General features: G+C 33.8%; 1 protein-coding gene across 1 annotated transcript; it reads right to left on the reverse strand.

Moving 5' to 3' along the window:
- Positions 1-10,065: 10,065 nt before the first annotated feature.
- LOC107902719 (uncharacterized acetyltransferase At3g50280-like) lies at positions 10,066-11,400 on the reverse strand. Its single transcript, XM_016828851.1, has 3 exons — positions 11,316-11,400; positions 10,644-10,710; positions 10,066-10,534 (listed from the first exon to the last, which is right to left on the reverse strand). The coding sequence occupies exons 1-3, from the start codon at positions 11,398-11,400 to the stop codon at positions 10,066-10,068; spliced, it is 621 nt and encodes a 206-aa protein (XP_016684340.1).
- Between the last annotated feature and the right edge of the window lie 3,032 nt (positions 11,401-14,432).

The following is a 14,432-nucleotide window of genomic DNA, read 5'->3' on the forward strand; positions in this document are numbered from 1 at the left end:
TTTCATGCCTCTGCCGTCCAGCCCAAATAGACCTTGGGTCTATTTGCCTTTTAAGCCCTCTTCCTTTTATCATTTAAGCTATTTAATTATTTCCCAAAATTTTGCATTTGTTACAATTTAGTCCTTTTTGTTCAATTAATTATCGGAACTTTAAAATTTCTTAACGAAACTTTAATACTAACTTTTTAACACTCCATAAATATTTATAAAAATATTTATGGCTCAGTTTAAAATCCCCGAGGTCTTGATACCTCATTTCGATTCTAATTATTTTAATATTTATTTCTAGTGCACTATTCACTATTTCAAAAATTTTCCTAACTTCATATTTAACTTATACTTACTAAATTAATAATATTTTCTACCCATTTGTCGAATTTAGTGATCTCGAATCACCGTTCCGACACCTCTGAAAATTCAAGCAATTACATTTTTTTTTCGTCGGATTTGTGGTCCCGAAACCACTGTTCCGACTAAGCCTAAAATCGGGCTATTACAGTGTCACCGGCATTAAGCCTGCTAGACTTATAGTCTGAATTATGTCACTAACGATAAACCGAATGATACTGAGCTTTAACAAAAGAATCTCAATTCATAGGAGTTGTATATCATAATGGTATATAGAATTCACATAAAAATTCAGCTCAATAATTTATAAACTATATCCTTAACCCACATCGGTATAAAAAGTTCAGTCATCAAATTCAACTCAATATCTAAATTATACATCCGAATATATATATATATATAACTTAACACATTGAAGCATACTATTAATATCGTACTTTCGAACACATTAAGATAATCCAAGCTAATAATTTCATCTCTTCAACCCCGTTCAAGAACCTTTACAAGAACATACATACCTAATCGAATCTCCCTTTTTCATATATAAGTTTCATACTTAAATTTATCACAAGAACATATACATGCATAGTTGCATAGTCGAACCCCTTATAAACTTGTATAAATGGCATACCTAAGTTCAATACGAGAACATATAGATGTAGATTTGCATAATATATATATAATTCACTCATACTTTTAATTATTTCAACTATCATATTTTTAATTATAATTCATCCAAAAACAGCTCATATACTTATTTATATACTGATTTTATGACATTAAATAGCTAATAGACTTACCTCGGATATCAGCAAACACGATCGACTATTCGATTATCTTCGACTTCCCCCGATCCAAATTCGTTTTCTTCGTTCCTTGATCTAAACATAGTTAAATTTAACCTTTTTATTCATCAAAACATTCATTTGAGTCCAACAATACATAAATGGGAAAATTACCATTTTGCCCTAACATTTTACACTTTTTGCAATTTAGTCCTTTTTGCACAAAACACAAAATACACAAAATTTGCCCATAACACACAAGGGCCGAATATTCATGGTTCTCATACAAGTCCACACATTGCATTTATTTCACATTTTAGTCCCTCAAAAATTTATTTTCACAATTTAGCCCTAAATACTCAAATTCATAAAAAATACCAATACAAAACATGTTAATCTAAGACATATCTTCCATTATTCATCATCAAACATCCCAAAACACAAATATTCATCAATGGCATAATTCAAAATATTCATCAATTCACAAAATTAAGACATGGGTTTGAAGTATTCAAAGCAACGATCTCAAAAACGTAAAAATTATCAAAAACTAAAATCAAACTAACCTTGAATTGAAATCCCTAAGATGGCCGAATGCTAAAGCTTGAAGAACAAAGTTTCTTTCTTTTTGTTTCGGTGATACGAACAATGAAGAAAGAAAAAAAACTTATTTCTTTTATGTTTTAATGATATAATAATATAATATTATACTATTACTATTATAACTTTTATATTTAATATATAAAAAGTATATATTAACTATCATTGCCGTCCACTATCTTTTAAAATGGGCTAATTGCCCTTTAAGAACCTCATATTTAAAAGCCACCATCAAATAAGCACTTTACACCTTAATAATCAAACTTCACATTTTATGCAATTTGATACTTTTGTCAATTAAACACATAAACAACAAAATTAATTCACGAAACTTTCACACATTTAAATTCACACATCATAAACACACAAAATAATATTAAAATATTTTTCAGACTCGGATTTGTGGTCCCGAAACCACTATGTCCAATTAGAGTCAAAATTGGGCTGTTACAACTCTCCCCCCCTTTAGGGATTTTCGTCCCCGAAAATCTTACCGGTGAATAGGTTTGGATAACGCTCCTTCATTGTATCCTCTGACTCCCAAGTTGCTTCTTCAACTCCGTGTTTATGCCACAATACTTTAACTAACGGAATTTTCTTATTTCGTAATTCCTTGATCTCACGAGCCAGAATGCTAATCGGTTCTTCTTCATATGACATATCAGGGTTAATTTCAATCTCCGTCGGACAAATCACATGTGAAGGATCAGATCGGTATCTACAGAGCATCGAAACATGAAATACATTGTGAATCTTTTCTAACTCAGGTGGTAACATCAATCTATAAGCAACCGGTCCGACACGTTCTATAATCTCATACGGTCCAATGAATCTTGGACTCAATTTGCCTTTACGACCGAATCTGAGTACTTTCTTCCACGGTGAGACTTTCAAAAACACTTTATCGCCGATCTGAAATTCTATATCTTTTCTTCTCAAATCCGCATAAGATTTCTGACGATTTGATGCTGATTTCAGGCTGTCCCGAATCACTTTCACTTTCTGTTCGGTCTCTTTAATCAAATCAACCCCGTGTATCCTATTTTCACTGAGCTCGGTCCAATACAGTGGTGTACGACATTTACGACCGTACAAAGCCTCATAAGGTGCCATTTTAATACTAGATTGAAAGCTGTTATTATAAGCAAATTCAATCAAAGGTAAATATCGTTCCCACGTACCTTCAAACTCGAGAATGCAACATCTCAACATGTCCTCAAGTATCTGTATAATTCGCTCTGATTGACCATCTGTTTGTGGATGGAAAGCTGTGCTAAAATGTAGTTTCGTACCTAAAGCATCTTGTAATTTCTTCCAAAACCGCGATGTAAATCTCGGGTCTCTGTCCGAAATAATAGAAATAGGCACTCCGTGCAATTTTACAATCTGAGAAATGTACAATTCAGCAAGTTTATCAAGCGAATAATCAATACGAACCGGAATAAAGTGAGCCGATTTTGTCAATCTATCAACAACAACCCAAATTACATCTTTCTTGCTGGATGTTAACGGTAAACCGGATACAAAATCCATCGTAACTCTGTCCCATTTTCATTCAGGTATCATGATCGGCTGCAGCAATCCAGAAGGTACCTGATGCTCGGCTTTTACTTGCTGACATATTAAACATTTCGAAACAAAGTCAGAAATGTCTCGTTTCATTCCATGCCACCAATAGTGTTGTTTCAGATCATTATACATTTTCATGCTACCCGGATGAACAGAAAATCGACTATTATGGGCTTCATTCAAAATCATCTGAATTAACTCTGGATTTTTCGGAACACATAATCGGTTTCTGAATCTCAAACAATCCTCAGTATCAACTAGAAACTCTGAATCAACATTTAAGTCACACTGAGTTCGTTTTGTAATTAAATCATCATCGGCTTTTTGAGCTTCACAAATCTGTTGAACAAATAACGGTTTTGCTTTCAACTCAGCTACTATCGCACCATCATCAGACATAACCATATGTGCATTCATTGCACGCAAAGCAAACAGTGATTTTCGACTTAGGGCATCAGCAACAACATTAGCCTTTCCCGGATAATAGTCAATCACGAGCTCGTAATCTTTCAACAATTCTAACCATCGACGCTGTCTCAAATTCAGATCTTTCTGAGTCATCAAATATTTCAAGCTTTTATGATCGGAATAAACATGACATCTTTCGCCAAACAGATAGTGACGCCATATTTTTAACGCAAATACAATAGCGGCCAATTCCAGATCATGCGTCGGATAGTTCTTTTCATGCGGCTTTAACTGTCTCGAGGCATAGGCTACAACTTTGCCTTCCTGCATCAATACACAGCCCAAACCATTTAAAGATGCATCACTATAGATAACAAACTCTTTACCCGATTCGGGTTGAACTAGGACTGGAGCTTTGGTTAAAAGAGCTTTCAACTGATCGAAACTTTTCTGGCACTTTTCTGACCACTCAAACTTAACGTCTTTTTGTAGTAGCCTTGTCATCGGGGTCGCAATCATAGAGAACCCTTTCACAAAACGTCTATAATAGCCAGCGAGCCCCAGAAAGCTTCGAATTTCCGAAACATTCCTCGGAGGTTTCCAATCAAGTATAGCTGAAATTTTACTCGGATCAACCCAAATACCCGATGCTGATACAACATGGCCCAGAAAACTGACTTCACGTAACCAGAACTCACATTTACTAAACTTTGCATACAACTGCTTATCTCGCAAAGTTTGTAACACAAGTCTCAGATGTTCAGCATGCTCATTTTCGTCTCGAGAGTAGATCAAAATGTCATCAATAAATACTACCACAAACCGATCCAGATACTTCCTAAAGATCCGATTCATCAAATCCATGAAAATAGCAGGTGCATTAGTAAGTCCGAAAGGCATAACAAGAAACTCATAATGTCCGTACCTCGTTCGGAAAGCAGTCTTTGGCACATCAGAGTCTTTAACTCGCAACTGATAGTATCCTGATCTCAGATCTATCTTTGAAAACACAATAGCCCCTTTCAACTGATCGAACAAATCATCAATTCGTGGTAACGGATACTTATTCTTTATAGTCACTTTATTGAGTTGCCGGTAATCAATGCACATTCTCATCGTTCCGTCTTTTTTTCTCACAAATAGAACTGGTGCACCCCAAGGAGAGAAACTCGGTCGTGTAAAACCTTTATCAGTCAGCTCTTGCAACTGTACTTTCAATTCTTTTAATTCGGTCGGTGCCATACGGTACGGAGCTATCGATATGGGAGTCGTCCCTGGTACTAACTCAATACCAAACTCTACCTCTCGAATAGGTGGCAAACCCGGTAATTCTTCGGGAAACACGTCTGAATACTCACACACTACTGGTACAGATTCAATCTTCTTTTCGGTCACTTTACTATCAAGAACAAATGCAAGGTAAGCTTCACAACCCCTTCTCACATACTTCTGAGCCGACATCGAGGATATTATTGCTGATAAACCATTCAGATCATTAGATTCGATCCGAATAATCTCATCATTCTGACACCGTAGATCAATAGTTTTCCGTTTGCAGTTTACAATAGCATCATGCAGAGTTAACCAATCCATACCCAGAATTATATCAAACTCGTCGAATGGTAACAACATCAAATCAGCTGGAAAACATAAATCTCGAATCATCAACGGACAATTCTTGCACACTTTGTCAACCAAAACACACCGGCCCAGGGGGTTCGATACTTTAATTACAAACTCAGTAGACTCAACAGGCAAAGTCTTACTGAATACTAAAGTCTCACACACATAAGAATGAGTCAAACCAGGATCAATCAATGCAATAATATTAGTATCATAAAGAGTGAAAGTACCAGTAATAACATCTGGAGAAGAAGCCTCCTCTCGAGCACGGATGGCATAAGCTCTGGCAGGTGCACGGGCCTCAGATCGAATTGCTGTGTCCCTGGTTCCTCTCTGACTACCACTTACATTACTCAATTGTCTCGGCGGTCTACCTCGGACTGGCACATTACTCGGTCTGGTATCCTGCACAGTGTTTTGCTCAGCTACCATCGGACACTCTCGAATGAAATGATCTTTTGAACCACACTTGAAGCAAGACCGATCATGGAATCTGCAATCCCCAGGATGCCATTTCCCACAATGCTTGCACTCTGATCTATTTTGTCGAACACTACCAACGCTAGCAACTGAAGTAGCTCGTGAACTCACAGGGGGTCGATCTCGATCATACTTAGGAAACCCTGCAGTAGCTTTAGATTGGCTATGATCCGCTCTGAATTTCCTTGAGGTCGACTGAAATGATTTACTGAATGATCTTTTACGAGAATCTCGAGTTTCATAGTCAGCTTTCCTCTTCTCTTTCCCGAGCTCCTCAGCTTTACAAGCTCGTTCAACAAGTACTACGAACTCTTTTATCTCAAGTATACCAACTAACAGTTTAATATCTTCATTCAGCCCATCTTCAAATCTTCTACACATGATAGCTTCAGTTGAAACACACTCTCGAGCATATCTACTAAGTCTCACAAATTTCCGTTCATATTCTGTCACTGTCATACGACCCTGTTACAGTTCAAGAAATTCCTTACGTTTCTGATCAATAAATCTCTGGCTGATGTATTTCTTACGAAACTCAGTCTGAAAGAATTCCCAGGTCACTCGCTCTTTCGGAACCACCGATACTAGTGTATTCCACCAGTGATATGCAGTGTCCCGTAGCAAGGATATGGCACATTTCAAGCACTCATCAGGGGTGCAAGACAACTCATCAAACACTCGAATAGTATTATCAAGCCAGAATTCAGCTCGCTCAGCATCATCATCATCAGTAGCTCTGAACTCTTCGGCCCCGTGTTTTCGAATTTTGTCAACCGGAGGCTTAAGTAATCTCATCGGATCACTTACTTGGGGTATAACAGGAATCGAAGATGGATTAGTCGGGGGTGGAGGTTGTTGTGTAACCGGATTAGTTCGGACATAATGAGTAAACCAGTCATTCATCATTTGGTAGAAGGCTTGTTTAGCCTCTCCCTCCTGGTTACTCGAGATTGGTCGAGAATCTATTGGCTCTGTCCCTTGCGCGGGAGCAGGCGCTATACTCTCAACATCATCAGCTACGGCTCGTTCGGGATCCATTACTATACGAAAACACATTTTTAGACGTCAGCAGTCATCACACTATCTCGATATAAAAATATGGCATGTATAGCTAGACTCATACACGCTACGCTAGTTCCGAGAATCGACTAAACCGTAGCTCTGATACCAATAAAATGTAACACCCCTAACCCGTCTCCGTCGCCGAATCAGGGTTACGAGGCATTACGAAACCAAGCTCACATAAACATAACTTTAATATCTAATTCCAAATGCAAGTCCAATTCATGAACATATATAATCAAATTCAAGCATGGAAGTTAAACTCTTTTCGCATTGCTATTTACACAATAGGATTCAAAATTATCCAAAACATTATCAAGCCTATACATGCCATAAGATCGAGTTCAAATATTTAACAAAATACCAAAAGAAGTCGATAGTGTGATGGGCGGTGCTGATGATCCCCGAGCTCGTAACGCGTCTCCAAAAAAAAATCTATAAAAACGAATGAACGAAAGCAAACAAAGTAAGCTTTTATAGCTTAGTAAGTCTACAGCATATCTATAATACATATAAAAGAATCATATAATTCTTTAAGTAAATTTATTGAAATTACAATCATCAAATATGATTACTAATCAAACACTACTTTATTGAGTCATTTTGTTTAAGTCTAAAAGGATGTATATTTATCTAATACACATAAACGGACAAATGTATATACATTATATGCATATAATCAAGTTACTAGCATAATCCTTAACAGCATATACTGATTTCTAGAGTACTTATTGTTCGCACTTCATCGAATCCATTTAAATACAACTATTCAACTACATATATCAAAAACCAAATTTTTATGCTTATCATCCATAAATGCCGAATGCACATATGCACCTATACCCATCTATGCCGAATGCATAGATACATACACTTATTTTCACCTATGCCGAATGCATACACATAAATATATCCACCTATGCCGAATGCAACATATATATATATACATATCTATCAATTGCTTAGACCAAATATATGTATATATATATGCTCATCAAGTTAATATGACTAAAATCATGTGATTGAACATTTATGTATACATCGATTTCATATAATCAAAATCATAGAGGTATCAATTGTATATTATCACATGCTTTAAACGGATTCACCGGCATTTAGCCTGCTAGGTTTTAAAACCTGATTCAATACACCGGCTCTTAGCCTGCTAGACTTATAGTCCGAAATGTGTCACCGGCATTAAGCCTGCTAGACTTATAGTCTGAAATGTGTCACCGGCATTAAGCCTGCTAGACTTATAGTCTGAAATGTGTCACCGGCATTAAGCCTGCTAGACTTATAGTCTGAATTATGTCACTAACGATAAACCGAATGATACTGAGCTTTAACAAAAGAATCTCAATTCATAGGAGTTGTATATCATAATGGTATATAGAATTCACATAAAAATTCAGCTCAATAATTTATAAACTATATCCTTAACCCACATCGATATAAAAAGTTCAGTCATCAAATTCAACTCAATATCTAAATTATACATCCGAATATATATATATATATAACTTAACACATTGAAGCATACTATTAATATCGTACTTTCGAACACATTAAGATAATCCAAGCTAATAATTTCATCTCTTCAACCCCGTTCAAGAACCTTTACAAGAACATACATACCTAATCGAATCTCCCTTTTTCATATATAAGTTTCATACTTAAATTTATCACAAGAACATATACATGCATAGTTGCATAGTCGAACCCCTTATAAACTTGTATAAATGGCATACCTAAGTTCAATACGAGAACATATAGATGTAGATTTGCATAATATATATATAATTCACTCATACTTTTAATTATTTCAACTATCATATTTTTAATTATAATTCATCCAAAAACAGCTCATATACTTATTTATATACTGATTTTATGACATTAAATAGCTAATAGACTTACCTCGGATATCAGCAAACACGATCGACTATTCGATTATCTTCGACTTCCCCCGATCCAAATTCGTTTTCTTCGTTCCTTGATCTAAACATAGTTAAATTTAACCTTTTTATTCATCAAAACATTCATTTGAGTCCAACAATACATAAATGGGAAAATTACCATTTTGCCCCTAATATTTTACACTTTTTGCAATTTAGTCCTTTTTGCACAAAACACAAAATACACAAAATTTGCCCATAACACACAAGGGCCGAATATTCATGGTTCTCATACAAGTCCACACATTGCATTTATTTCACATTTTAGTCCCTCAAAAATTTATTTTCACAATTTAGCCCTAAATACTTAAATTCATCAAAAATACCAATACAAAACATGTTAATCTAAGACATATCTTCCATTATTCATCATCAAACATCCCAAAACACAAATATTCATCAATGGCATAATTCAAAATATTCATCAATTCACAAAATTAAGACATGGGTTTTGAAGTATTCAAAGCAACGATCTCAAAAACGTAAAAATTATCAAAAACTAAAATCAAACTAACCTTGAATTGAAATCCCTAAGATGGCCGAATGCTAAAGCTTGAAGAACAAAGTTTCTTTCTTTTTGTTTCGGTGATACAAACAATGAAGAAAGAAAAAAAGCTTATTTCTTTTATGTTTTAATGATATAATAATATAATATTATACTATTACTATTATAACTTTTATATTTAATATATAAAAAGTATATATTAACTATCATTGCCGTCCACTATCTTTTAAAATGGGCTAATTGCCCTTTAAGAACCTCATATTTAAAAGCCACCATCAAATAAGCACTTTACACCTTAATAATCAAACTTCACATTTTATGCAATTTGATACTTTTGTCAATTAAACACATAAACAACAAAATTAATTCACGAAACTTTCACACATTTAAATTCACACATCATAAACACACAAAATAATATTAAAATATTTTTCAGACTCGGATTTGTGGTCCCGAAACCACTATGTCCAATTAGAGTCAAAATCGGGCTGTTACAATAAGTGACAGGGTAGAGCTTGAAGAAAGGAGATCTCGTCGTTAATGCCAACCTCAACATTGGATTTCTCTTTAAGCTTTGCTATAACCTCCTTGGTGAAATGAAAAACTTTCACTTTGGCGTCTGATGGAACATCATCGGCCTCGTTTGCAATTTGCTTGATGTAAGAATTTGGAATACGAATGGTATGAAAATTGTAGATTGTATTATTATTAAGGAAACAACGTTGGAAAATCAGGGTTTCGATAAACTAGAGGAACCATTAACGATTTCCAAGCAGGAGCTGAAGGCATGGAAAAAGGATGCGCCATCCATGATGGAATGGTTGATGGAGATACTGATGAAAGCCCCATCGACGAGCTTTGTCACTTGAACAGTGACTAACGGTTCGATAGTACCTTGGCAGTTTTTAACTCCACGCAACGAAAAAATCGAGTCGACAAAGGAAGGAACATAAACAGGCTCGATGATATCCCTAGAGCTCACCTCATCAACGACAGCGTGAACGAACAAAGCTCTGCCATTGTTGCAGTCAAAGAAAACGGAAGTGGTGTTGTCATCGTGTTCGACTGCGGCGAGGTGACCCGTCAAGTGTTGGAAGTGGTCCAGACACTTGGACAGAGAGGATTTAACGTAGTGAACCAACAAGGTCTCAGATTCTTGGTCTTGGCTCAACTGAGGAATATGGAAAAAGAGCACTCCTCTGTATATAATCTGACAGGAGGAACTGAAGATCCCATGGGATTAAGGCCTCATTTGGTTTGGCTTTTAATGCCAGTGAGGTGCAGTTGGGGTAAATATCTGCAACCAACCTCACTGCTATGCTGTTTGGTTCAGCATGCCAGTTCAGTGAAGAGGCATTTCCACCACACTGATATGCTGAAAATCAGCTCGAGGTTTCAGCAGCAATTGAAATTCACTGAACTGTTGGTATTTTTAACAGACAAAAATACCCTTACTTTTATTTATTATTTTACCATTTTATCCTTGAAAGTTAAACTAATTTCTTTCCCAATCTTGAAAGTTAAAAATCATCCATTTAGATACTTCAAAATTTGATCCAAGTATAATGTTACTATTTGTGAAAATAATATTTATCATTGTAATAAAAGAATATTTAACTATAAAAAATTAAAAATAATTATCGTTTTGTCTATTAAATAAATTAAATTGATTATATAATTTATTAAAATATTTATAATAAAATATTAGAAGATACATTTTAATAATTTATTAAATTAATTTATAAATTCACATATTTTAAGAATTTTATAAAAGTAAAATAATTTAAAAACTTCTATTATATATCAATTCTAATATGATGTCCTTAATAGTCATTTTTTATTCTCACCTCACTGTTGCAGCTGCGTTTGAATCCAAACACACACTCCACCATTGTTTCTAATCTCACTGCTACAGTAACTAATCTCACCGCCACCACTGTTTTTAACCTCACCGGAGCTAAACACACCGCCCATCCAAACTAAGCCCTAAGTCGATGTTTGGAGGTTGGTTCTTGGGATTTGCAGCTTGAACAATGCTGGTGGAGATGAGCCGAATGCCTGTCATTGTTTTTGCTTTGTACTATGCTTTTCAATTCTCAAATTACGCTTTGACGGATGATATTTATTTATGTTCCCATTTCCCAACCACAATTAGGGTGGGTTTGGATGCGCGATTGGGTGCGGTGCGGTGCGTTTAGCTTACTATTTGTCTCACGCTACAGTATCGCTACAGTATCTAATCTCACCACCACCGCTGTTTTTACACTAACCGCAGGTAAACGCACCGCCCTTCCAAACTCACCCTTAGTTTAGAAGTAAATTTTGTGTACGACATGCAACATCAGCTTTATTAAACAAGTAAAAAGTAAAATGGTATATTGATTTGCTGCAAAAACAAAAAACAATAAATGATGTAAAAATAAATATTAATAACTTTATTTATGTTATAAATATGGATAAATTATATTTTAGTTATTTATGTTTGAAATGTTATGTTTTAGTTACTTATGTTATCATATTGTAACATTTTAGTCAGAGCCGTAATTATCATTAACAGTGTAGCGGTAAATTGATATAGCACGTTAAATTATCATTTCAAATAAAAAATTTGTTGGAAAATAATTGATTTATTGGAAGCTTTGAGGCATAATCTCAATTAGTAAAGGTAGAGATTTGAATCATAAAACTATGATTTTATATTCTACTCCATAAGATCTTTATAACGGTATATCATATGCTCAAATGGTTGAGTGGTGAATGAGAAATTGATGTTTAAAATAAGTCACTTGTGAATTATGTTGATAAAAATGGAAAGCTTAGTCCCACATTAGTTAGATATCAAGTGTGGACTATGTTTATATATGTGAACCAACTTAATGATTATTAAATGACTCAATTAATACTCTTCCTTGTGCTCAAGGTTGGGGACACACTTGCATGATGGGAATGATGCAAAATGTTTAAATTTGTTGGGCCTTCTAAACTTGTGAATATTTTGGCCTAATGCATTTTTTGTTCAAATCGATTGGGCCTTCTAGACCTACGGATAATTTTGGCTCAATACATTTTTTCCCTCTTCAACAAGCTTATCTGTTTGGAATTAAAAGGGTTTAATGATTCATTTAATTCAAACATTAATTGAGGTTTAATAGCTCTATTTTTTTTCTCCTCCTCAGCAGAGCTTATATTTTTGGAATTAAAAGGGTTTAATGGCTCCTTAATTTACGTACACATTACTGGCTGTCCAAAAATTTCCAAAAGTTCTTCAATTGAATTTTATTTAAAACTTAATAATCAGCAGGAAAAGAGATACAGTAAAATTTTTCAAAATTTCGAGATATCCTTTTCCCTTCATATTTTTCAAATTGGTTTCTGGTGATAGATGAAGGTAAGGCTATTGTTTGTTGATAACTGCAGATGTGCTACTGTCGTATTCATCTTGTTGTTGTATCCTGGGAGATAACCGACCAATATTTCTCTAGCACCAAAGAGTGGCCGAATCTATCTTAAGGAGATTGTGAAAACAGGCCTCAACTACCAGTATAATATTTCGATTCAATCTATATTTCTGTTCTTTTTTGTTTAAATATATATATGTACATCTATATATTGTTCTGGTTCGATCTTGTGCTTTAAATAAGTATTTTATATTACTGTTATTTACTAACGTTTGTGCAACAAATTTTAGGTTAAATTGTACAATTGATCTCTATATATTTTTTATTTTCAACAATTTAATTTTTTTCATTTATGTTCTTTTAACTTTCTTTCTTTTTTTTTTCTATTCTCTTTTGCTTCTCCGTCTATTTTCCTACCTTCTTTTAACATGTCAGGAAGTCGAATTGGCAGTGACGAAAGAAGCATGATATGGGTTTTGGTTATAGGCAATGATGGCTTTCGACTTTTAACTTTCTACTTTCTTCACTACCAATTTGACTTCCTGATATGTTAAAAGAAATAGAGAAGGTAAGAAAATAGAGAGAGACAGAAGAGAATGAAAAAAAGAGAGGAAAGTTTAAAGAATATAAAAGAAAAAAAAATTTATAATTGTAATTCATCAATATTTAATTAAACATTTATTTATAGGTTCTTCACAAATTTTTTTATTTTATTTAATGATAAGATATATGCAACTCATGCAATTGTGTATCAAATATTTTTTTTTCTTTCCCAACTGCACAGGCATAAATTAGTTTAGAAGTAAAGTTGATGCTTATGCTACACTACCCTGATTTAAATGAGTTCAAAGGTGTCATATTAACTTGGTACCACGATTTAGATATCAAAATTAAAATTAAAATTAAAATTAAAATCCACTTCTTATACGATAAATATAAAGGAAAAAAGGAAAAAGAATACGTATATACATGCCGAATTTTTATAATTTTAGATGCAATTGTTATTATAAGATAATAAAAATAAATGAAATACGAAGCTATGTAGAGATAAGAAAAAATCAAAATACATAAACATATTGAAACTCGTATTAAATAATGTAATAAAATATAATTCTTTAATTAAAATCTTAAAAAAGAGTAAGAATATAATATAAAAAAAACATGTCGGTAGTGTAGAAGATTTTACTGCCATGACTACCAAAATTAGATGTCACAGAATTATTTAATTTTAAATAATGAAAACATATTGTACAAGCTGTAATTCCACGTCATCCCTATCCCTTTTTAATAGAAGAATGACAAGTCAGATTTTTTTCAGCTTTTTCCTCTTAACAAAATTCAAATTCAACTAAAAATACTAAAAATCAGGAGAAAAGATCTGATTTGTCATTTTCTTATTGGAAAGGGATAGGGATAATATGAAATCATAGTTTCATATAATCCTTTCAACTCGTAGAGACAATGTCACCAATGTTGTTAATGTTATGGGATGATGTGTTTTAATTTAGTAAATTTTATGTGTATTTATTTTGGTTCAAGTTTGGTTATATTACATTTAAATATATTTTGATTATTGTTATTATTGTGTTTTATATTATTAATTAATTTTTTATCAAATATAATTAGTTTTATAATTTATGTTCAGGGTTTGTGGTTGTCTATTTTAATAATATTATTTCTAAATTTCAAATTTGTATTA

The sequence above is a fragment of the Gossypium hirsutum genome, chromosome D05 (genome assembly GCF_007990345.1).
Source record: "Gossypium hirsutum isolate 1008001.06 chromosome D05, Gossypium_hirsutum_v2.1, whole genome shotgun sequence".
NCBI classification, from domain to species: Eukaryota; Viridiplantae; Streptophyta; class Magnoliopsida; order Malvales; family Malvaceae; genus Gossypium; species Gossypium hirsutum.